Source organism: Apodemus sylvaticus, chromosome 19 (genome assembly GCF_947179515.1).
Source record: "Apodemus sylvaticus chromosome 19, mApoSyl1.1, whole genome shotgun sequence".
Classification (NCBI taxonomy): Eukaryota; Metazoa; Chordata; class Mammalia; order Rodentia; family Muridae; genus Apodemus; species Apodemus sylvaticus.
Genome location: NC_067490.1, coordinates 24,882,969 through 24,907,322, shown reverse-complemented (window position 1 = coordinate 24,907,322; position 24,354 = coordinate 24,882,969). Strand labels below are relative to the sequence as shown.

The 24,354-nt window shown below is 45.6% G+C and overlaps 1 protein-coding gene across 1 annotated transcript; it reads right to left on the bottom strand.

Moving 5' to 3' along the window:
• Positions 1-78: 78 nt before the first annotated feature.
• On the bottom strand, positions 79-20,330 carry Ddx21 (DExD-box helicase 21). The gene is made up of 15 exons (XM_052164640.1): positions 20,145-20,330; positions 16,763-17,200; positions 14,460-14,535; positions 13,394-13,572; positions 12,402-12,519; positions 11,163-11,348; positions 9,931-10,076; positions 9,122-9,271; positions 8,310-8,471; positions 7,440-7,559; positions 6,802-6,875; positions 5,490-5,649; positions 4,624-4,758; positions 2,737-2,781; positions 79-2,379 (listed from the first exon to the last, which is right to left on the bottom strand). The coding sequence occupies exons 1-15, from the start codon at positions 20,229-20,231 to the stop codon at positions 2,122-2,124; spliced, it is 2,334 nt and encodes a 777-aa protein (XP_052020600.1). The 5' UTR covers positions 20,232-20,330; the 3' UTR covers positions 79-2,121.
• Between the last annotated feature and the right edge of the window lie 4,024 nt (positions 20,331-24,354).

The window sequence follows — 24,354 nt, the reverse complement described above, 5'->3', positions numbered from 1 at the left end:
TTTGTATACCTAGCAGTCAGTTATAAAAATGTAAAGCTATTTTTGTTTTAGAAAATAAAAGCCATCAAAAACTAAATATAAAGCATTGGTATCTTTATTATGACATAACGCAGTACTTTATACAGTAATTTTAATGTAAAAACATTTTATGTACAATTTCAGAGAAACAACTACATAGACAGCTGGAACATAAAAACGGGTTTCCAAAGTCCAGAGTTATATGATAAACTGGAAAATATTTTCTCTGTAGAAAATAGTAAAAATGATAACATTTCCCAATAAGTCCATTTAAACCAAATAATAGTTGAATTATACATATACTGTTTAGTTTCTGCAATCCAAAAGAAACTTCTCATTTGTTTGACAAGCCATGTTTTATTTAAATTGTGTCAATTTAAATTCTTCCCTTCTTCCCCTTCACTGTTCAGTTTATGACAGATTATTTTTCTATAGGGTAACCAATTAATTCAAAATGTTTTAGCCTCTCCTAAAAATAAAGCCAGCATGTTCTTTCATCTTCTTGAAATGGCAAATTCTTATCCCAATAGTGAAATGATTCATTAAATCACAGCAGTATTTTATTACAAGCCACAGAGTTATCAACAAAGACAGAAATCCCAAAGATTCCTGAGCATAGAAGATGTCAATGTTGATGAGCAAAACTGAATCTAAACAGAAGAAAGGGTGCTGCTTCAACTGCCCGCCAGGAGCTGATTTGGTTGTCAGAGCCCTTTGCTGCCAGGGGTTCTGGTAAGGCCAGTTAGGAGGGAAGAGCCATACTAAACTGAAGGTCTTAGTTGATACAAACAGTTGAATTAAGGAAAACAACAACAAAAAAACAGAGTGTGTGGTTCTGACTTTTCTTCCAAGCCTGTTCTAAGATCCCTGCATGAAAGCTTCTGCGCTAGGTGAGATGTTTCCAGATGACAGCGAGCAGCAGGCAGGGGCTTCATACACGTCAGTTCCCTCAAAGCAACAGCATATAAAATGGCAGTTTGTAGGAGAAGGATTCTCTGAGCCGTGATAAATTTTTCAATGGAGAAGTTGCTTAACAGAAATAGATTTTTTTTGTTGTGGTTTAAGATGCAAGCCACTGAAAACAAACTTGTCCCACACTGCCCTTTAAAGGCCCCAGACTGCATACTAGTAGACAGTCCCTTCAGGAAGCGCTCACCACTGAGCACGCTTCTCCAGCTCCTCACCTGTCAAGATCAACGACATCTCTGGGGCTTTTGTGAGACAGTTTTCAGCAACACCAAATGAGCCCCATGCTCCCTTTATTTCTTCTTGGTAAATCAATCTTCCAAAAATGGGATACAAGTGCTTCCAAAAATCGGATACTGTTTTATCCAGTCTTATTACTGACGAAAAAAATCTAGGCATGTTAGGCATTTGGGCCTGAACTTTATAGCCATTGGATCCTATGAAAATGTAATTCTATATACACTTGTCTGAAGAATTCACTGGAACAGAAATCACCTAATGAGAAACAGTGTGAAGATGCTGTAGAGTGGAAGCTGTCTGTGTTCTTCCCTCAGCATCCAGGGCCTGGCACAAACTATTCAAATCAGCTAAGTCTGAAAAGCTCTTGAAAAACACTGCTCAGTATCAAACCTCAGCTCACACATGGACACAGCAACTGTTTAGAGTCCAGGATGCTAAAAAATGCAAAAATAATCCTCCAGAGACTGAGGCACCCCTTAGGGACTTTCTTTGTAGGATCTGAGCAGGAGACATGGATGGGACAAGAGATGCAGTTTACTATAGGACGCATGCATGCTCTGCATGTGTGAGGTTCTGAGGTCAGGTCCCAGTGAGCACACGCACACACACAAAGATGAAATTACAAGATCAACACACACAGACAGGCAGGTCCATGGTTGGTTTTACTCTGTAAATCTAGAAGTATGTTGGAAAATGATGCAGTGAATTCTTATCCCTTTTCAAAATGCAGACAGTTTATGATGGTCAGACAGACATTTCAGAAGCCTCTCTCTGCAAGGAAGGGTGGGCTGAGAAATGATAAAAAAGGAAGGAAGGAAGGAAGGAAGGAGGCACTGGGGCTTTGACAGCAGGCCGGGCCCTGGTGTCCACAGTGGAAACAGTTCCTCTGGCCTCTACTCACTGACCAAATGCTTTACTAAAACTCCGTTTCTGGCCTTTGTTGGCACCCCCCGGTCGCTGTCCTCGGAAGTTTCTACTTCCTCCTCGCTGTCCCTGTCCCCGGAAGTTCCTGCTTCCACCCCGCTGTCCTCTGAAAGCACCGCGGCCGCCATTCCGCTGACCCCTGCTGCCTCGATAGCCTTCTGGAGGTCCTTCCAGCTCTGGCTGCTCGGTGGCCACAGTGAGCTGCCAACGTCTTGAATCATTCCACTTCTCCTGTGGGTGGAAGGTTTGTTCCACGGTTTTATTAAATCTGGTAGAGCTACAGAAAAACTAATTGTCTCGTCTCTAAGGAACATGCTGTCAACCAAGTGTTTAAAAAGCTGCTAGAACCAAAGCCATGTGGTTAGTGGGGGACAAGTCTTCTGAAGCCAGTCTGCTTCTGCACTTTGAATTTGCTGCAGCTGTCTGGGCCCAGCGCTAGTGCGCAGGGGAGCGCCCTGCAAAGAGCAGGGTTGCAGATGCGGGCCCCACAGCAGCCCAGGGAGACGGCTCTCGGCAGCCCACACTGGCATTCTGCTTTCACAGTGAACACTGTATGGTCTACAACCAGTAAAAGCAAAAAGAAAATACCTGTATCTCTGTGACTGCTTCAGTGCGGACATCGAAACAAACTCCCTAAAAACCAAAGGAGGAAGAGTTAATCCAAGCAACACGGATTCATCAAAACACAAACAGTAGCAGGCCCTGGGGAAAAATGGACCCTAGAGCATGGCTAGCTCAAGCTCCTAAGATCAGGAGGGGAAGGGTCTGAGCAGGTATTCTTGGCTAGTGTACTGTGCTAACCCAGAGTCAGAATGACACAACAAAAAGCAGAAAATTACATTATCTTCCCTTGCTGATTCTAGTTTTTCCTAATTCAGCTTTCTGTGAGAATACTAGAAAAGGGATTCTGTCTACATTGTCAGATCTTTGATGATAAGCAAGTTCCTTCTCAGTCGGGGGGAGGGGGGACGCGCCAACGGCACCAAATTATTCCTGTAATGACACAGCCGAGTTATGCTTTCCACCCAGGGATTTAACCAGCACAGCATATCAGTCAGGTGCTGAGGGACTCTGGCATGCATGGGCCTTTCCAGCACACTGGGCATTCAGTATCAGAAAGGTTTGCCCTTGAGTAGGTCAAGGCTGGAGGCCGTGCAGAGTAAGCAGTCAGAGCCCCCAGAACGCCACCACTCTAGTAAGGACTGGGAAGCTACCAGGGGTCTGAGCTCAGTGACGTGCTGGTTTGTTTCAACATGCCTGGCCCATGGGGAGAGGCACTATTAGGAGGGGTGGCCTTGTTGGGGAAAGTGTCACTGTGTAGGCGGGCTGAGGTCTAATGTTCACGCTCCTTCCAGTGCACAAGACTCTCCACCCGACTGCTATAGATGTGAGCTGTCCCCTGGCTGCCTCTTGGATCAAGATGTAGAACTCTTGGCTCCTCCAGCACAAGGAAGGTTGGCCTGCAGTGCACGGTCCCCACGTGATGATGAGGGACTGTAAGCCAGTCCCAATTAAATGTCCACCTTATAGAAGAGTTGCCTTGGTCACGGTGTCTTTTCACGGCAATGAAACCCTAAGATAGTAACCAAGGTCAACCCTCACTGGGAATGAGGTACAGTGTGCTTGGTATCCTACAGTTCAGGGTGCTAGGGGTGGTGATGGGGGGCTGGTACATGTTTACCCTCGGCTTCTGGAAGATGGCTCATGGGTTCTCTGAACAGGCATTACCCACCTACAAACATGTTTACCTAGTACTGGGCTCTGGGTTTTCCGAGTGTACATGTGTGTGTTTGTGTGACCACAGAGGGAGCCGTGCACGCCTGTAATCCCATCACTTGGAGGCAGAGACAGGTGGATTTCTGAGTTCAAGGCCATCTACAGAGTGAGTTCCAGGACAGACAGGGCTACACAGACACAGAGAAACCCTGTCTCGAAGAAACAAACAAACAAACCGCCCCCCCAAAGGCTGGAGAGATGGCTCAGTGGATAAGAGCCCTGACTGCTCTTCCAGAGGATGAGCATTTGATTCCACATGGCAACTTGCAACTGTCTTGTGGCTCACCCTCTCACAGACATACATGCAGGCAAAACACCAATGCATGTTAAAAAAAAAAAAAAAAACAAAAAAAAAACAAACCAAAAAACTAGAAAACCCTGTCTCAAAAAAAAAAAAAAAGGAAAAAGAAAAAGAAAAAGAAAGAAAAAAGACCACAAACGAACCCCACAGTCTGAACTTTTGTCCAATAATACTTATCTACCCTTTTTATTCTCCTTTCCCATAAACGTAGCCAGCTTAAAAGTTTGGGTGCTAAGGCTTTAAGTTTCAAACTTGAACTCAAAATACCGACCTGAGCTGCTTTAGGACGGCAGGAGAGCAGTCTGGCACTGTGTGCAGCTTTGGCTGTAGACAGCTTGGGAGATCAGCACCCACCAGGCAGGGAGAGGGCGCACCCTGGCCACCATCCCGGCACTCACCAGCTTTCCTTTGAGGAAGACCATGCCCTTCACTTTGGCGTCGATGCTCTCGCCCAGCTGCTCCTTAAGTTCTTTCCAAGCATAGCTGATGTTGGGCATCTCAATGGAGCACCGCAGGATCATGGTGACAAAGCCCTTAGGGAGAAATGCATAAACTGAGTCTTGAAAACCAATGCGCAGCATAAGCTCTTGCCCTGGGGAGGGAAGGACTTCTGAGGAAGTGCTCCCTGACAGCACCCCACTCGCTCCCCAATGTTCTCTGCCAGTGGACTGGGGCGGTCCTAGGAAGACATCAGTACCCAGTCCTTAGCTTTCTAAAGGATCTGCACTGGAGGGGACTAGTCGAGCACAGGGAATTGATTATCAGTCTACTTCTTGTGCCACATGGGTCTACAATCAATAAACACATGGGATTTCAAATGTCAAAGGAATTCACCACTGCAACCTTCAAGTTAGGGCATTTTAATTCAGTTCTAGCACTTTTTTGTTTGGTTTATCAAGACAGGCTTCCTCTGTGTAGCCCTGCCTGTCCTGTCTCCTAGTGCGGGGACATAGACGGGCGGGTGCCACGTCACTCAGCAACGGTTTTAGCATATTTCAACTCTGTTATGTGCTGTTAGCTCATGTGTAGGGCTAGGGAATCATCAGGTTCAGAAACCTCTCCCTCAGCTACAAGGATCCTGGAAATGGGATTGAGATGGTTGTGAGGTAGATGGCAGGCTGTTACCTGCTGAGTCTCACTGGCCCTTCGTTTAAAAGAAAACTGAAGTAAACTATTACCCATAGCAGTCAGTTTCTTCTTCCAACACACCCCTGGCAAACAGCCATCTATTCTGTCCCTATACATTAAAGTACCAAAACCCTACCGCTTGCGAGTTGATCAGGGAGCGCTGGTCGACCGACGTGGCCCCTGAGATGTGGGCCAGGGCAGCCGCCAGGGCCTCTACAGCTCCCTTCTCCTCAATGAGCTTCTCGGCCGACTGCTTGAAATGGCCAATGGCAGTGGGAGGCACCGAATCCAAGAGCCTGTGTGACAGTGAGACAAGCACTTCAGTGACAGATGAGCTTCAGGAAGGGTATTAGTACACTGGAGCTATGCTGGCGTGAAGAGGTCCTGGGTTCAATCCCCAGCACTACATAAATTGGAGGTGCTGCCACATTCCCAGCACTGAGGACGTGGAGGCAGGAGGGAGGATCAAGTTCAAGGCCATCTTCTACTACACTGAGCTCCAGGCACTCTTGGGATGTGAAACTCTGTTCTCAGCATAAGACACAATGGGGTTCCATAGCACACTTGTCTGCTTTTATTGTACCCTTTGGGACAGAAATCCATCTGCCTGAAACCTGCTCTGCAGAGCAGACTGGCCTGACACAGTCATCCTGCTGGGATTCCAGACAAGCTTCACCACGCCCAGCGCCCATACTGCCTTTAAATGAGAGAATATAAAGTATTTAACTCAAAACAAAACACTGGTCACTAACAAGCACATGCTGTTACTTTTAGAAGCAGACACCACCACAGCCAGTTACATTCTGCACTTTGCACAGGTGCTCCACAGCAGGTGTCAGCTGTACTGCTGCAGGCTGGCCTGGTCTTGTCTCTGTAACAAATCAGCACATCCGCATGCTAGGTAGTGTGAGCTGCGCCAGCAAAGGGCTGGCACCTCAAAGGTCATTTCTTACCCACTACTAGAATCTGCCTCTTCTTGCCGGTCACCAAGTCTATAATTTTTGAACTAGTTAGCATGCCATGGTACCCCAAGGTACCACAGGTCCTTAAGGAAGACATGCTATGATAAAATCAACTTAAATGCGGTTTGGAGAAGATCCCCAAGCCCTCCTAGCCTCCTTTACCTGTAGAGTCCCTTGCCTACTTACTACCCATTCAAACTATATGCTTCAGTACAAACGAACTTCCTACGAAATCCTGGATGATCATGGTTATCAGCCACTGGGAATAGAACTCAGAACCTCGGGAAGAGCAGCCAGTGCTCTTAACCACTGAGCCAGCTCTCCAGTCCTCATTAAAAAAAAAACAACAACAACAACAACAAAAAAAAAACAAAAAAACAAAAAAAACCAAAAACACACACACACTCAAAAAAACAAACAAAATAGAAACATTAAAGGTCAAAGAAGCAGCATCAAAACAGACCTCGGTGGCGGTATAGACTGTACCTGATGGCATCTTTGCTGGAGGCTTTTATTATTTCTGTTGCAGAAGGAACACCTATCCGTTTAAATTTAATTCCCTACAAGAAAACAAACCACAATTCCATGTACAAAGATTATTGTTTCTACTGAGGTTAAGTAACTTATTTCTTGATTCTATCAAATAAACCGCTCTACTCTGTGCCTTTCCCAGATTAATAGTTCTAAGGAGCTCCGTTCTAGGCTGAGCCATGATGCGAGATTTGTCTGATGCTTTTCTCATCTGTAGACAGAGGATTATCTACAGAATTATCAGTTTTGTAAGGAAACTTAGTCTCTCCTTCCCCTTCAATAACGGTCTCAAACCACAGTGATCCTCCTGCCTCAGCCTCTCAAGTGTCGTAGCTACATGTACCACACACACCAGGTCCCTTTATACTTCCAATGCTCCTTTCTACCCTTGTCTCCCCATAGTCTAACCTCCTGCAGTATTTCCGGTCATATTCACACTATTACGAAAGACTTGTCTTTCACATGTACAAATGTATCATCTTCAAATGCAAGTTAGTCAGCAGGCCCTCTACCGTGGACCGCCATGGCGTCAAGGGTTGACTCTGCCTCCAGAGCCTCGCAAGTGCTGAATACAAGTTTGGAAATCACTTTACCGCCTTCTGCTCCACTTGCGCTAACTGGTACTCTTCTTTGTGTTGATAAAAGCAGATGCAAACCCCTGTCCTTCCGGCTCTGCCTGTCCGCCCCGAACGGTGAATGTAAGACTCCACATCCTGTGGAAACCAAGCATGTGAGTGAAAGGACAAAGATCAGGGAGTCTGTGCAGTGCTCAGGAACAAAACTGCTCAGAGCGGTCCCTATCCTGTGTGCAAAGATCCAGGTTATGTCTAAGCCCAAACTTCAAGTGGCTGCAGGAAAAGCATTAAAAATTATTTATTTATTTGTTTATTTATTTATTTATTTTTGAGGCAGGGTTTCTCTGTGTAGCTAGGTTATGTCTAAGCCCAAACTTCAAGTGGCTGCAGGAAAAGCATTAAAAATTATTTATTTATTTATTTATTTATTTATTTATTTTTGAGACAGGGTTTCTCTGTGTAGCCAGGTTATGTCTAAGCCCAAACTTCAAGTGGCTGCAGGAAAAGCATTAAAAATTATTTATTTATTTATTTATTTATTTATTTATTTATTTATTTATTTATTTATTTTATTTTTGAGACAGGGTTTCTCTGTGTAGCCCTGGCTGTCCTGGAACTCACTCTATAGACCAGGCCAGCCTCGAACTCAGAAATCCGCCTGCCTCTGCCTCCTAAGTGCTGGGATTACAGGCCTATGCCACCACCGCCCAGCAAAATTCATTTTAATCTCCCTCTTTCTTCCCACCCACCGTAAATAGAATTCCCGAAAATCGGAAAGGGCCTGACAACTCCATCAAAGTCAATGAAGCGACTTTTAGTAACCCAACCAAACAAAAGCAGTAAGTCTATATTGCTGTTCCATGACAAAGAAACAAAGACCAAACAAACCTTTGGTGGGCAGCTCTGAACAACCAAGTCGACCTCAGGGATGTCTAACCCTCGAGCAGCAACATTGGTCGCTACCAAAACTCCAAAATTGCCATTTCGGAAACCCTTCAGAGTGATCTCCCTTTGCTTCTGAGGAATGTCGCCATGTAAGGACTGGGCATCCTGCCAAAGAAATAACCTGACCTCAGAATTCAGAATCCCAGATGTAACACAACACTCGCCACAGGCCCAGGGGCTCAATTTGGAAACACTCCTGGAAACACCATAAAGTGAAAGCTTCTGTCTGTCTGTCTCTCTCAAATATATCCATTTTATGCATGAGTGCTGTCTGCAAGTACACCTGTAGACCAGAAGATGACATCAGATCTCATAGATGATATGATCCACCATGTGGTTGCAGGGAACTCAAGACCTGGGGAAAAGCAAACTTAACAACCCTCTTACAACTGAGTCACTCTCCAAACCTTTCCTCTTTTTAAAAAAAAAAAAAAAAACTTTTATTTACGAAGAGCAGATGTCTTCTCGCACCTGCTGCTTACATGGAAAAATCTTCGAACTGTTTGCAGTCCTCAACCATCAACTGTTTCTAACTACACTCTCCAAGGAGACTATACCCACAGTGTAGCTTTCCCCGTGAACCACTACCTATGAGGCAGGACTGGTGGATTACATAAACCCTGGCCACCAGAGAGAGACACTTCCCCTAAGGTAAGGCAACCTAAAGTCACTGGAAAATTGAAAACTAAAGCGAAAGCAGAGTCCCAGGTAAAGACTCCTTGAAGCCCCAGGCTTCCAGGATGAGAAGGACCAACCTGCTTTATGCATGTGTTCTGCGATAGCTCCTGGGCATCCTTCTTGGTTTCACAGAAGATGATCGTGCGCCCCTGATGGCCACTGTACACTCGGATCACATCGCCAATCACCGCTGCCCTCTCTGTCCAGTGACACTTAATGGCCAGATGCTGAAGAGAAGAAGCAACACTTAGAAAAGCCCAGGTGGACATTACAACTCCCTTCTCAACTTTTATGGCTAACGTTTGGTACAGGAAGGAAATGCAGGCCTTACTGTTGCCACCACTGTTTAGAGGGGAAAAAAAGGAAACTAAATAAACCAAAGTCAGGAACAACATAAACATGGTCTGTCTCCAGGCCTCTCGTGTTTTCCCAAAGAGCATCTGGCTTCACTGCATTCTAATGTAATCAGGAAACACTATTTCCCAGACTCCTGCAGAAAACCAAATAAAAGACAAGAATTCCCCTTCATCCACTTAAAATACAGCCTGTAATAACTACTGCACAAGCCTGTGCTTGGGTGAAATGAATTCATCTAGGTACCGGAGCCTGAGATGAAGCAGATTCATCAAGATGATGCACAGACTGCTCTGCTGCCTCCTAGTGGCTAAACGCTAAATGTGATCACTTTGGTTATCTAATTCAAACAAGGTTCCAAAGACTGAAATCAGGCTGCTAAATGGTGAAATCCAGAAAGCACAGAGACCATACATAAAAGAAATGTGATCTGGAAAAAGAACTTGTATTTCCTACTACTGTTAAAACTATCAGACAGGAAACAGAATGACTGACAATTTAACTAATTCCGGCAACTAAATGAATCATTTACCTCCACAGTTATGGCTGCTTTCTGAGTCTTTTTACCAATCAGGTCCACCTGTTCGTATGTAGATTTCATGTATTTCTTAGCAACATTAAATACCCAATGAGGGCAAGTTGCAGAGAAAAGCAATGTTTGGGGGTTGTCTTCAGAATCTTAGGGGAAAAAGAAGTCAGTGTGAATAATCCAAGCAAGCCTGCGTACACAGAACTCCACCGCCCCTGGCATCTCCACACAGCAGCACCATTACCACCGACCGCTGGCAAGCAGCCATGCATCGAAGACACGAGAATAAAACCAGACACTCCCACCACACAAACCCGAAACGATCTGTCATCATAAGGGATCCCCAAATGACAAAGGTGTGTGTTTCCAGCCTTTGCTCTCTCTCACTCACACAGGAAATCCATCCCACGAAGGAGGCCCGCCAACTGGACAACCAATCCTGGAAGTCCAGGAACCAACCAGCATGGATCGCTAACTAAACAAATCCCATAGCAGTTTAGTATTTTAAGGATGTAGAATTAGGGCTAGGGGTACAATCCAGTGACAAAGACTTTAGCTCAATTCTCAACACCCCCAAATTACAAAAGACCCTCAATGTATGTGATCATCTGGATTTAGGAACACTACTGTTCTCAGAAGCCCCAAAGGGCACAGGCTGATAGAACAGGTTCAGAGCTCTTTGCAGCTGAATCAGTAGCTCTGCTTATAAAGATCTGTGTTTAGAACCAATTCCAGGTACTGTGGAGCTCCAACTATGACCAGAACCCTCTGAAAGGAGTAATGGGTAAAACTATGTAGGTAGTTGACAAAATTTTAATTACTAACAGTTGATTTATATTTAGTACATACACACCGGGAATACACTGAAAACTGTTAGGAACAGTGAATCAAACTGGTAGAATATGACACTTTTCTTTAATTCTCCCTAGCTTTTGCCAATTATGACAAATTGTTTTTTCAATTTCCAAGTTAAAAAAAATTGTTTTAATTCCAAATTTTAACCAGGCAGGTTTAGCACATGCCTTTGATCCTAGTACTCAGGAAGCAGAGGTAGAAGAATCTGAGTTCAAGGCCAGCCTTGAGCAGACTGAATTCCAGGATAATGAGGGCTACACTGAGAAACCCTGTATCGAAAAACAAGTTTTCTCATGTGTCCTTAATTATCTCCTAGAAGACAATTTCACCATGAGCCTTCCTTAGGTCCCCTCCATCAGTCCCTTAAATTCGGAACTTACCTTTCTTGTATGCCACACATAAAATTTCTTCCACTTGATCAGCAAAACCCATATCCAACATCTGGTCGACTTCATCCAGGACGACGTGTTTAAGTTTGGTGAGATCTAGTTTGCCATTCTGCAAGTGGTCTTTAATGCGACCTGGGGTCCCAACCAGGATGTCAATCCCACTCCGCATTCGCTCAACTGTGACAAACAGCAATGAAAAGAGATGCCTTGTTTTAAAACTCCTTTTATCAAGCGCGGAGAATCCATTTAAATACATTTTATTCTAAATTATTACTACACAGCTACACAGTAGTATGTGATAAGTAATGACGGCAACAATCCCGGAGGTGCATCCACTGGGCAAGCGCACTAACACAATAGGAAAATGATCCACCAAGAACCAGTGGCACAAGAAGAACTTCCAGTTTGGCTGGCAGACTATAAGTGAGAAATAGAGACAGTTTTATTTTGGTTTGCTTCGAGACAGGGCATCAGTATGTAGTTCAGAATGCTCTTGAACTCAGCCCTCACTCACGGGAGACTAAAAACAGTACCTACCTCCCGTGGCATGACTAAATGGGCATAAGAAAGTGAGAGGGCACAGAAGGGCGACTACTCCAAGGAAACCCGAGACTATGACGCTCACCCACTACACCCAACACCTGACATGGAAGCAATCGGAGGCTTTTCTGCCTGCTGCCACCGTATTCTACAGACTGCACTAGGGACCCAACCGTAATGTGACCTTCACAAACAGGAAAAGTGGGCAACTTGGACACCTAGCTAGTATGGGCTCAGTCAAGGATCAGTCACACCCAGGGGCTACACCCTAGGCTGATGCTTATGGGGGGTGGGGGGGAGGTGGGAAGGGGCCACCTGCTACAAGAAACACACATGTAAAAGGGGCAAGATGGAAACCTGGGTCTGTCCTGTTAGTCATTAGTCAACAGTGCACAGGGCAGTGGTGGCGCACGCCTGTAATCCCAGCACTCTGGGAGTCAGAGGCAGAGGCAGATGGATTTCTGAGTTCAAGACCAGCCTGGTCTACACAGTGAGTTCCAGGACAGCCAGAGGTACACAGAGAAATCCTGTCTCGAAAAACAAAACAAAAAACCCACCCAAACCAAGACTCTCACCTAGGACTGCGCTCTTCGCTATCCTTACACTGCAGGCAAGAGAGAAACCCAATGTGACGCTCGTCAGGTTAAGGAGGCGCCTACATCAGCCTCCCCCGCTTTTGAGTGTACTTACTCTGACCACCGTAGGGAGTTCCACCATAGAAACAAGCTACTGAGAGCTTTTTGGTGATGTCACTGAAGTCTTTGCTCACTTGATTGGCTAATTCTCTCGTGGGTGCGAGGACTAGCACCTAAAAGAGAGAAGCCAAGATTCAAAGCCGAGCCATGCAGTATTGGTCTCTCCGCCACCCCAGAATCCCAATGCTCGGTTCATCCACGCATCCTGTCATACCCGGAAACAGTCACCGTGTGCTCTGAGGTCAGTCTCACACACTCCGCGGAGCTAAGACCTCCCCAAGCAGTGTTCTAAGAGCCTGTGGTCACACCAATCAGAAGTAGGTGTGTACACGATGCTGCTCCAGACAACTAGTGAGGATCTACGGAGTTCCAGAAAACAACCTAAAGGAGCTACACCCACACCATGAGCGGGTATGTCAGTTTTCCCGTGCCTTAGGCCTGACAAGTCCATTCTGCTTATTATTCAGAGTTAGTTCCCAACAACTTTTGAGGCAGACATTAAGGAGTAAATGACTGGAGTCCAAGGGCCAGACCGAGACCAAGCTTGAATTCAAACTACAGCAGGCAGGGCCCAACCCTTGTAGACAAGTTCTTTACACTCACTCAGCACATTCTGGGCAACGGCAGAAACAATGATGCAGAAGCCGGTCGTGGCAGCGCATACCTTTATATGCCCAGCACGAGAGGCTGAGGTAAGTGAATCTCTGAGGCTAGGGACCAGTCCTATAGAGACCAAGTCAAATAGAGATCATGTCAAAAACAAACACCTGGGCCCGGGCCTGTGAGCCAGCAGCTAACATCTCAAAGGCAAGATGAACATTAGTAAGTATGGATGATCACAGCCATGGAGCACGCTACAGGACACACAGAGCTGATGGCCAATCCTCAAAGACTCGCCTCAGCCTATCTCAGATACACTGGGTGAGACAAGGACCTCAGAGGTTCTGGGAGCTGTCCCTGAGCCTGTGATGCACTTAAGATGGTTACCTGAGGGGCTCGGCCTCTCTTCTTCTCCTGTAGCCCACTTTGAAGTTTCTCAATCAAAGGGATGGCAAAGGAGAATGTCTTCCCGGTTCCTGTCCGTGCTTGGGCAATTAAGTCTTTCCCACTGTACACATGGTGGAATGTCTTGGCTTGTATAGGAAACAGGAAGTTCACCCCACGAGCTGTGAATGAATCAATCGTGTTACCTTTATTTTAGCTTCGGTGTTAGGGAGGCTTTGCTAAAATACCAAACCCAACTGAAACAGTCATACTTGGGGTCCTGCAGAATTAGGGGATTCTACCCCTTCTTATCTATCTATCTATCTATCTATCTATCTATCTATCTATCTATCTATCTATCTACCTACCTATCTACCTACCTATCTACCTACCTATCTACCTACCTACCTATCCATCCATCTTATGTATATGAGTATACCGTAACTGTCTTCAGACACCCCAAAAGAGGGCATCAGACCCCATTACAGATGGTTGTGAGCCACCATGTGGTTGCTGGAATTTGAACTCAAGACCTCTGGAAGAGCAGTCAGTGCTCTTAAGCACTGAGCCATCTCTCTAGCCTGGATTCTACATTTTTATGAACATCTACAAAGTCAGGGACAATATATTCCTAGTAGTGAGAAACCTACTAGACTGAAAATATTTTTAATAACTTTTAATTGTAATTTAAATAGTGTAATTACTACTTTTGGTCAACTCTCACCCACAAGCTCATCTGAACTTTAAAAACGGAGGCTCTACGACTCCAGTCATTTCCTCTGCAATGCTGTGCTGTGCCAGGGGAAGCATCTGAACTACTTGACTGGAACAGACAAAGGATCCAAGACACCCTGGGGACATTACCCTCAGATGGGAGAGGAGGCAGGGATCATGGAAAGTATGGCGGTCATTACACTTCCAATTGTGAGCTATGTTTTAGTAACTGACCCCCAGCAGCACAGCCCCGTGTAAGGCACAGGTCTCCTCCCCTGTAGCACAGGTGCACCGCAGGAAGAACTGGTCTCCACTCAGCAAGCAGAGAGCTAAGACATGACACTCTGGACCTCACCTTTGAGAAGCTTGACAGTCTCCTCAGAGATGGGAAAGTTAGAGAAAGCCCCTTCTTTCTGTTCCACAGGTATTTCCTGTCAAAGCAAAAGACCACAGAAATCAGTAATTCACACACAAAAGAATGCAGGGAGCCTCTGGAGAGAGAAGCCATCCCTCAGCCGCTCTGGAGCAGAGGCATTTGCTGTCTAACCCTGAGGAACGGAGTTTGATTATCAGAACCCACAGGGCAGACAGAGAAGTGACTCCACACGTTGTCCACCCCGCCCGCCCCCCCCACACACACTCAGAGGCCATGGTACACGCACCAGAGACAAAAGCTCACGGAAACACATCAGTTTACAAACCAATCAGAGAGGAGTGGGTGAGACAGCGTGGTGTGTAAAAGCGCTGGCTAACCTGACAAGACAACCACGGCCAACCTACAGACCTCATGATAGAAAAAGAAAGGATTCCTCAAAGTTTCCTCCAACTTCTGGATACACGCCTATCCAGTGCTGTACAGTGAATTTGAGGCCAGTTTGGAAATATATCAGTAAGACCCTGTCTCGACCCACCAGGTGTGCCTTTATTCTTAGCATTTGAGAGGCAGATTTCCGTGAGTTCTAGGCTATCAAGGAATTCAAAGTGAGGTCTCATCATTAAAACGAACGAACAAAAAAGCTGGGCAGTGGTGGCGCAGGCATCCAGTGCTCGGGAGGCGGAGGCAGGAGGATTTCTGAGTTCAAGGCCAGCCTGGTCTAGTGAGTCCCAGGACAGCTAGGGCTACACAGAAACCCTGTCTCAATAAACAACAAAAAAACCAAAATAAACAAACAAACAAAAAACACCAGTAAGGTAGGCAGTGGAGGCAGCACACTGCTTTAATCCAGCACTTGGACAAATCTCTGAATTCAAGGCCAGCCTAGACTACAGAGTGAGTTCCAGAATAGCCAGGGCTACAGAGAAACCCTGTCACAAGGAAAGCTTTAAAAAGGGTATTAAAAAAGTGGGAACCTGAGAGATCAATCACTGATTACTGATTAAGAATACACTTATTTACACAACTAAGTGCTAGTACATGTTTTTAGTCCCAGCACTGGGGGAGATGGAGCTCTGTGAGTTCTAGGCCAGCCTGGTCTACATAATGAATTCTAAAACAACTGGGGCTATGTAGAGTGACCCTGTCTCAAAATCCGAACCAAACCAAACCAGAGGAGCCAGGTTTAATTCCACGTACAACTCCAGAGGATGCTAACTCAAATGGGCAACAGAGTTCACATGTGTGGTATATACACATAGAAAGAAGCAGGCAAACAACACACACAAGACATACACATATAAAATAAACCTTAAAAATAGAAAACAAATGGTTACCAAAGTTCATATAGTTTACAGAGAAAACCCAAATGTTTGGAGATGTGGCTCAGCAGTAAAGAGCACTTGCTGCTCTTGCAGAGCTCCAGGTTTGACTCCCAGCATGCACACGGAAATTCACAATCATCCCCAACTCCAGTTCCAGAGGATCCAAGGGGCACCAGGCACAAACAAGGCTCACAGATACACATCCAGGCAAAACACCCGTACATATAAAAATAACAAAATAAACCTAGAATATTACTAAACCTAATGCTTAGTAGAAAAGGAATGAGAAAGTAAGTTTCTATGCATATATTCTACGCATATAACTATTAAATACACTTCACATGTTGTATATATATAATATATTGTAAGGAAACATCAAAACTGCCTACTGGCTACCTCTACTTGCAGAGTACTTGGTAGTTTCCTGAGGGAGGGAAGCTAACATTCTAGGAAGCTTCTTTCTTTCAGGGTAAATTTTCCTATATTCTTGATACTTTTCAGTCAGGAAAACTCTGTTAACACTGACCATGATCCTCAGCAGAAGCTTTCAGAGAATGAGGGCTTTCCTTTCTTGAGACAGGATTTCATTGTGCAGCACCCTGGCCAGCACCCTCGGCCTTAGCCTCCGTGGTGCTAGGCTTCAGGCAGGAGCCAACACACCCAGTCAGGGCTGCTCTTCGCCGGGCTTCTGGACAATCACAAAACTCTGTGCCAGAGTGGACAGAGTTCAGCACAAGTAACTCCCACTTGACTTGGCAAGTGGAGAACAGCTTCCCTGAACTCAAGGAAACAGCCTAGTAAACTTTGTGTGTGTGTGTGTGGGGGGGGAACGGGGGACAAGCAACAACAGGTAAGGTATTTATCCTTAAGCCCACAAGTTCTACCCCAGGACCCACACACAAGAGGGAGAATGAACTCCCGCAGATGCCGCAACGCAGGGATGGGCACACACTTACTTACCTTCTCTGTCTCGCTACTACTGTCTTCAGCAGGAGCGTCGGCATCAGGGGAGCTGGGTTTTGGTTCCGAATGGGAAAGCCCATTCTTCAGCCGGGGGCTTTTCTCTCCCGGGTCTCCATTTGTATCCTTCCCTTTCTTCGTCTTCTTGGGCTTAGGAGCTTCTGCCTCTTCTTTGGAAGGCTCCTCAGTTTCTATCTCTTTGGTTTTAGAGGCTGCTGTCTTCTCCAGGGGCTCCTTCTTCTTGGAGGATTTGCTTTTAGGAGGAGCGTCATCTTGAGGCTCCTCCTCCTGCTTCTTGGCCTTCTTGGATTTAGGGGGGCCCACGTCATCTTCGGAAGGCCCTTTCTTTTTAACTGCTTTCGCCTTGGAGGAAGTGGCCTCTTCCACTCCTTCTGTTGCTTCTTCAGTCTTAGATTTTGCCTTCTCTTTTCTAGATTTCTAGAAATTTATAAAAGACAAAGCTCAATAAACAATAAAGCCTCTGCTGTACTGCATATACAGTTAATTCTGGATTACTTCAGGACTACTTAGACTTGTGGGAAACACAGGCATTTCAACACTGTGTAAGTTAACAACCAACCCTGAAATTATACACATACAGGTAATGTGGACTGAGCTACTGAATTTAGGAGTGTGGGCACATGTGTGCGCAAACACTTTAAAAGGAGACCACGAATTTGAAATGAGCAAGGTGAGAATTACAAGTAAGGGGTTGGAGGGAGGAGAGGGGAGGAATGATGTAATTATAATTCTGGCTGTCTTGGGAATGAACTCCGACAACCAGGCTGGTGTCGAACTCAGAAGAGACCTGACTGCCTGTGCCTTCTAGGATTAAAATCATGTGCTACTACACCTGGCTTAATGTAATTTTAATTAAAAAAAAAAAAAAAAAAGCCGGGCGGTGGTGGCGCATGCCTGTAATCCCAGCACTCTGGGAGGCAGAGGCAGGAGGATTTCTGAGTTCAAGGCCAGCCTGGTCTACAGAGTGAGTTCCAGAACAGCCGGGGCTACACAGAGAAACCCTGTCTCGAAATAACCAAAAAAAAATTAAAAATAAAAAAAAATTTTTTTAAATTTAAAACAAGTCACACAGTATGCTTAATACCACTTCTTAGCTAAAACTGAAAGAAGTATATTGCAATAGTCATTAACATGGGGGAATAAAAGAGTTCTTCAAACTATGTCTTCAGCTCACATTGGCCACCCATTATAAAACTAATTTTCAGGCTGGAGAGATGGCTCAGCGGTTAAGAGCACTGACTACTCTACCAAAATTTGCTGAATTCAAATCCCATCAACCACATGGCAGCTCACAACCACCCATAACAAGATCTGACACCCTCTTCTGGAGTGTCTGAAGACAGCTAAAGTGTACTTACATATAATAAATAAATATATCTTTAAAAAAAAAAAAGTCCACACCACTTAAAAACAAAAAACAAAAACTAATTTTCTTGTTCAAGAGATTCCCGCCGGGTGTGGTGGCGCACACCTTTAATCCCAGCACTTGGGAGGCAGAGGCAGGTTCGAGGCCAGCCTGGTCTACAGAGTGAGCTCCAGGACAGCCAGGACTACACAGAGAAACCCTGTCTCGAAAAACCAAAAAAAAAAAAAAAAAAAAAAAAAAAAAGAGAGAGAGAGATTCCCAAGGCTCTAAATTATATACTCCAAAAAATGGTTCAGGGGGCAAAATGCTTACAGTGCTATCTTGAGGTCTGGGACCCACTGGGAAAAAAATGGGTGTGGTGGCACATGCCTGTCACCCAAGCTGGTAGGGCTGGAGTGAGCAGCTAGCCAGCCTGGGTGAATCAGAGGGCTCCAGATTCAGAGAGAAATTTTGTCCCCAAAGGTGTGTGTCCCTGCAAGCCAGGGAAGTGGTGATATATTCCTTTAATCTCATCATTCAGAAGTTAAGAGGGAGGTGGATCTCTAAATTTGAGGCCAGCCTGGTTTACAGAACAAGTTCAAGACTATCCAGGGCTAAACTGCCCGGAATGGGTGGGAGCGGGGCTTGGGGGTGTGAGTAGTAATGAAGGTACCCACCTAACACTGACCTCTAACTTGCACACACAGGGACAAGCATATCCACCCCGTACAGGAACACACACTAACAGTGAGCAAAGCACTGTCCAAAAGGTAACTATGAAAGAAAGCTTGGTGTGTCCTCGGGCATAAAAGCAGGTTTCTTTTCCCTCCAAAATTTCTAGATGATATAACACTCAAGAAATTTGTACTTCATTATAGGTTCATGTCGACATTATATGAAACGAACAAAACTAGCAAAAATTTTTTTCACCCAATATATCATTTAGATATGTGAAGCTTTATTTGGACTTTATTTAAATGTTCGATTTAAACATATCGTGGAAAATTTGTATCGATTATTATCGATTATTTTATCGATTATCACCCACCTACTAAATACTCTAGCAGTGTCCCAGGCAGTAAGCACAGGACTAAATAGCAATGGACTAAATTCTCAAATCATGGCCTAAGGCAGTGATTCTCAGCCTTCTAAATGGTCATGTTGTAGTGACCCCCAGCCATAAAATTGTCTCGTTGCTACTTCAAATTTTGCTACCGTTATGAATCATAATGTAAACGTCTAATACGCAGACCATCTGTCTGGTTGAGAACCGCTGGGCTAAGGGCTAGAGCTACAACTCAGTGGGACAGCACCTGCCAATCCGTGAGCGGCCCAAGGTTTGGTCCCTGGTACCACAAAAACCATCTTATAAATAACGAATTATGAACAATATCTCCGCTCAACATCTACCTGTTACGTATGTGATAAACAGAAAGTCGAGTTTGGAACATAAACACGCAGTCAGGTCCCTCCTTCCTTCCTGACTTCAGGATCACGCAGCTGAACACGCGGATGCAAAACCCGGAACGCTGTGCTCCCGGTGGTTTCCACCCAATCAAATAAAAGTCGCCGGAGACAGCAAAAACCTCAACTAAGCCGTACAACATCGGAGTTCCGGGATAATTTTCGAACCCTCCTGCTTTGATCATTAGAGACTGCCACAAGTTAAATACTTTCATGCAAGGAATTAGAGCCAAGGCGATTTAACAGTGCTCACGCAGATCCTTCTATATAACAGGATGATCACTTAGCCGACCTCGTTTCCTGTTTTGGGTTTTTTTTTTTTTTTCATTTTTAAAAGGAGGAACTGTTTGTGTGTCAGTGCAGATGCCGACCATGTGCGCGAGTTTCAGGCTTTGCCGTCCTCGGCTCCGGTCCGCACTGTGACGCGATCGGCCATCCCCTGCTGCACTCTCAAGCCTGGCCAGCCGGCACGGCGTGTCACAGGGCCGGCCGGCCACGCGCTCCCGGCCCGGCCGGGCGCGGGCCGACCCCGCTCGGGGACCCAAGGCTCACCTTCTCGCTTGGCTTCGGCAGCGTCTCCATGCTCTCCTCGGCCCCGTCTGATCCCGCCTTGGACGCACTGCGGAGTTTTCCCGGCATTATTCAGCAGGAGCTGCTCGGGCCTACCGGCTTCCTCAACCGCGTGCAAAGGAGAGAGAGCGACAGGGACAGCGGACCGCCTCTCTGCCCGGCCTCTGTCGTCACTTCCGCAGCGGAGCGCATCCGGCGGAAGCGGCGTGCACCGGCGTGGCTGCGGTTCGCTCGGCTTTGGTGAGACTAGTGTGTGCGGCGTGGAGGTGCTCTGCGTGTTGTGACTACAGCCGGATTGCCACCGTCCCTGTGAGAGCCGGCTAGACTTGGATAACGACCTTGAATCTCACCCTACTGCCTCCACTTCCCAAGTCTGGGATTACCAGCCGACAACTTTTTTCCACGAAAAGTCGTGGGACGAGTACGCCACCTGTAGAAAACTGATGGGAGGTGACAGCTAAACCCAAGTGAGCACTGGGATCCAGGGACCAGCGAGATATCTCAGTCCTGGCGACCTGAATTTGTGATCCCTGGAAAACAAAACTGATGGGAGGTGACAGCTAAACCCAAGTGAGCACTGGCATCCAGGGACCAGCGAGATATCTCAGTCCTGGCGACCTGAATCTGTGATCCCTGGGAAACAGAACCAACTGCGCGGCTTTTTCGCGCACGCGCGCAGTGGCACCCAGGACACTTATACATGCGGCACAACAATATGAACAATTTAAAAGAACCAGAAGTGGCAGGGCGTATGGGGTGCAGGCCGCTAATCTCAGCACTCACGAGCAAGTGGTAGATTATCGAGTCCAGCGTGGTGCATATAGTTCAAGGCCAGCCAGACACATGAGATTCCCAACAGCTCTCTTCCCCCACGCCCAAATAACAAAACAAAACAAACACCACAGTTCAGAAAAGTTTGGCCCTTTATTCATGTGTGCACTTTATAAACTTCCTGGGCATTATTGTAGTAACAGACAGGATTCTAATAACATCCAAGCCCTGCTTGTCCTCAAGCACTATACACCAAAGTTTCTCAAGCAGTGGGTGGCTACTCAGTTGGGGTTCCATGACCCTTTTACCAAGGGTCACATATCAAATATTTACATTAAAGATTCGATAGCAAGCCGGGCGGTGGTGGCGCACTCCTGTAATCCCAGCACTCTGGGAGGCAGAGGCAGGCGGATTTCTGAGTTTGAGGCCAGCCTGGTCTATGGTATACAGAGTGAGTTCCAGGACAGCCAGGGCTATACAGAGAAACCCTGTCTTGGAAAAAAAAAAAAACCAAAATCAAAGAAAAAGAAAAGACACCCCCCCAAAAAAAAGATTCGATAGCAAAATTACAGTTATGAAGTAGCAATAAAATTAATTTTATGATTAGGGGTCACCACAACACAAGGGGCATTAAAGGGTTGCAGCATCAAGAAGATGAACCACTGTTATAGACTCATGTAAGAGATGGACAAATATCACTGGGTTTGAGGGCACACTCAGCCCCATAACAGGGCCTTGAGAGGAGAAATGCGCTCCCAAAGATGTCTAAATTGGACAGTTCACTACTTTCATCGGGTAAGAGAAAATGTCCACTTGAGTGGTCAGTGACAATGCACGTTGAGTCAGGCTTTCACTGCAGAGCCCTGACCTAGAGCTCAGAGATCTGCCTATGTTAGGATTAAAGTTTTTCACGACCACACTAGTAATAAATTTTGGAGCTTCTTCTGAAGAAGCAGTGATTCCGGGAATTGGGAGACAGTTTATCATAGTAGTTTGGAAAATGAGGGTGAAACTGACTCCCTCTCTTCTTTATGTGGGTTCTGGGTATAGAGCCCGATTCTTCAAGCCTGCATCAAGAGGTAGCAAGTGCCACATGGGCTGAGTCTTCTCACTGGCCCTAAGAAAATGTTTCCAAATGGATCCATTGTAATGTATGCTAACTTTGGGGAGACAGAAAAAAAAAGAATTTAAGCCAGGCAGTGGTGGTGCCTGCCTTTAAGCCCAGCACTTGGGAAGCAGAGGCAGGCAGATTTCTGAGTTCAAGGCCAGCCTGGTCTACAGAGTGAGTTCCAGGACAGCCAGTATTGCACAGAGAAATCCTGTCTCAAAAAACAAAACAAAACAAAAAAAAAAAATTGGGGGAGACAGCAGCGTGTAGTGGAAGAAATTCTGGATTCAGATCTTGAGCACTGCTGCTTTGGACTTTGGGTCTGAGGTGAACCTCAGAAGGCTAAAATGCAAAATATTCAAGGAAAGAACATATATATGTATGTATGTATGTATGTATGTATGTATATGCATATATATGTATTGGCTTGGAACAGAACACAGAGATCCACTTTCATCTACTTCCCTGAGTGTTGGGATTCAAGTTGTGTGTCACCCCTGCCCAGCTAAGATTTCTGACTTTTTAGAAGCTAGGGCTGGAGAGATGGCTCAGTGGTTAAGAGCACTGACTGCTCTTTCAAAGATCCTGAGTTCAAATCCCAGCAACCACATGGTGGCTCACAACCATCTATAATGGGATCTGATGCCCTCTTCTGGTGTGTCTGAAGACAGCTACAGTGTACTCATATACATTAAATAAGTGTATCTTTAAAAAACATAGCCCAGAAAGCCCTTGTGTTGACTCACCAGTTTTCCTCAGGGAAGGCCACAGCAAGAGCTATGTATAGTTCATAATACTTAGACTATATTAATTTCTTTAGCTGTTCTGGGCTTTTGCTTAAATGGCTATTCCCAGCCCTTTTGCTGGTTTTGTGTGTATATTTGTGTGTCTATGTGGTTGTGCACATGCCTTCTGTTGTCCTTGGAGACCAGAAGAGGGCATTGGGTGCCTTGGGGCTGGGTCTTAAGCTGAGTCATCTCTTCGGTCTCTGCCAAGTGAAGCTCTATTTTGTCTCCGGCTCTCTGAATTTGCTAGTCACTGCACTGCCATGAATTTGGACTTAACATATCCTACTGTTTCACTAGATTCTGAGTTCTAGAAGGCAGAAACCAGGCACTCCTCATTCACTGAAAACTGCTCAGGACACTGGACACACCACAATGTGCCGTGAATGTACTAGTACTCAGGCAGTGTAGTAGAGACCTGAATATAAAGTAAGAGTTCACAATCACAAAGGTGCAAACCCATTAGCCCTCAGCAACAACGATCAGCAACCCTTCCTCACTAAGAAATCCCAGAGATAGATTGCATAATGCTTTACTAACCTGAATTCAATCAGCCCGTGTACTACAAAGATGTTTTGAGATCAGGATGCAGAATAAGGAAGGTGTTATTGATGGGGCCAAGGAAAGATAACAGGCAGGGGAACCTGCCCAAAAGAACTATGCTGCCGCTGAGTGCCAGATAGGCTAGTAACAAGGCTGAAAGGAGTTGGAGATCTGATGAGCACTTTAACATCGGACACGGAGACAGTTTGAGTTTAATCAGTTGGTTTCCTGTCTTGCTTTGGTCCAGTATTTTCTCACTATGACATTTGGAATACTGTATATCCTGTGATGTTGGAGGTACGTGATCTGCTTTTTGATTTTGACTTTATAGATTACAGTTATGTGATTGGACCTCAGAAGAGACTTTGAACTTTTAACATTGTTGAGACTGTAATAGATTATGGGGACTTTTGAAGTTGGACTAGATCTATTTCTCATTATGCTATGGCTACGTATGGACCCCAGACTCATATATTTGAACAAGTCTTTGGGGGCCAGGGAGTGGAATGTGGTGGTTTGAATACGCTTGGCTTGACCCAGGGGGTGGCACTACTAGGTGTGGCCATGTTAGAGTAAGTGAACCTTGTTGGAGGAAGAGTGTTACTGTGAGGATGGGCTTGGAGATCCTCATCTCAGCTGCCTGAGAGACAGTCTACTGGTGGCCTACAGATCAAGATGTAGAACTCTCAGCTCCTCCTGCACCATACCTATCTGAACTCCGCCATGCTTCCTGCCATGAAAATGGACTGAACCTCAGAACCTGCAAGCCAGTTGCCAATGTAATGTCGTTTACAAGAGTTGCCTTGGTCATGGTATCTCTGCAAAGCAATAAAACCCAAGCTGAAACAGCTTAAATTCCTAGTCCTCCAAATAAGTTGGGGAAAATACAGATCTCCTTCTGGTGGTTAATCAATCTTCTTAGTTAGCTGCCTCATCCTTATGATTGAGGGCCTGCTAACCCTATGGAGGAGGGTAGAGAAATTAT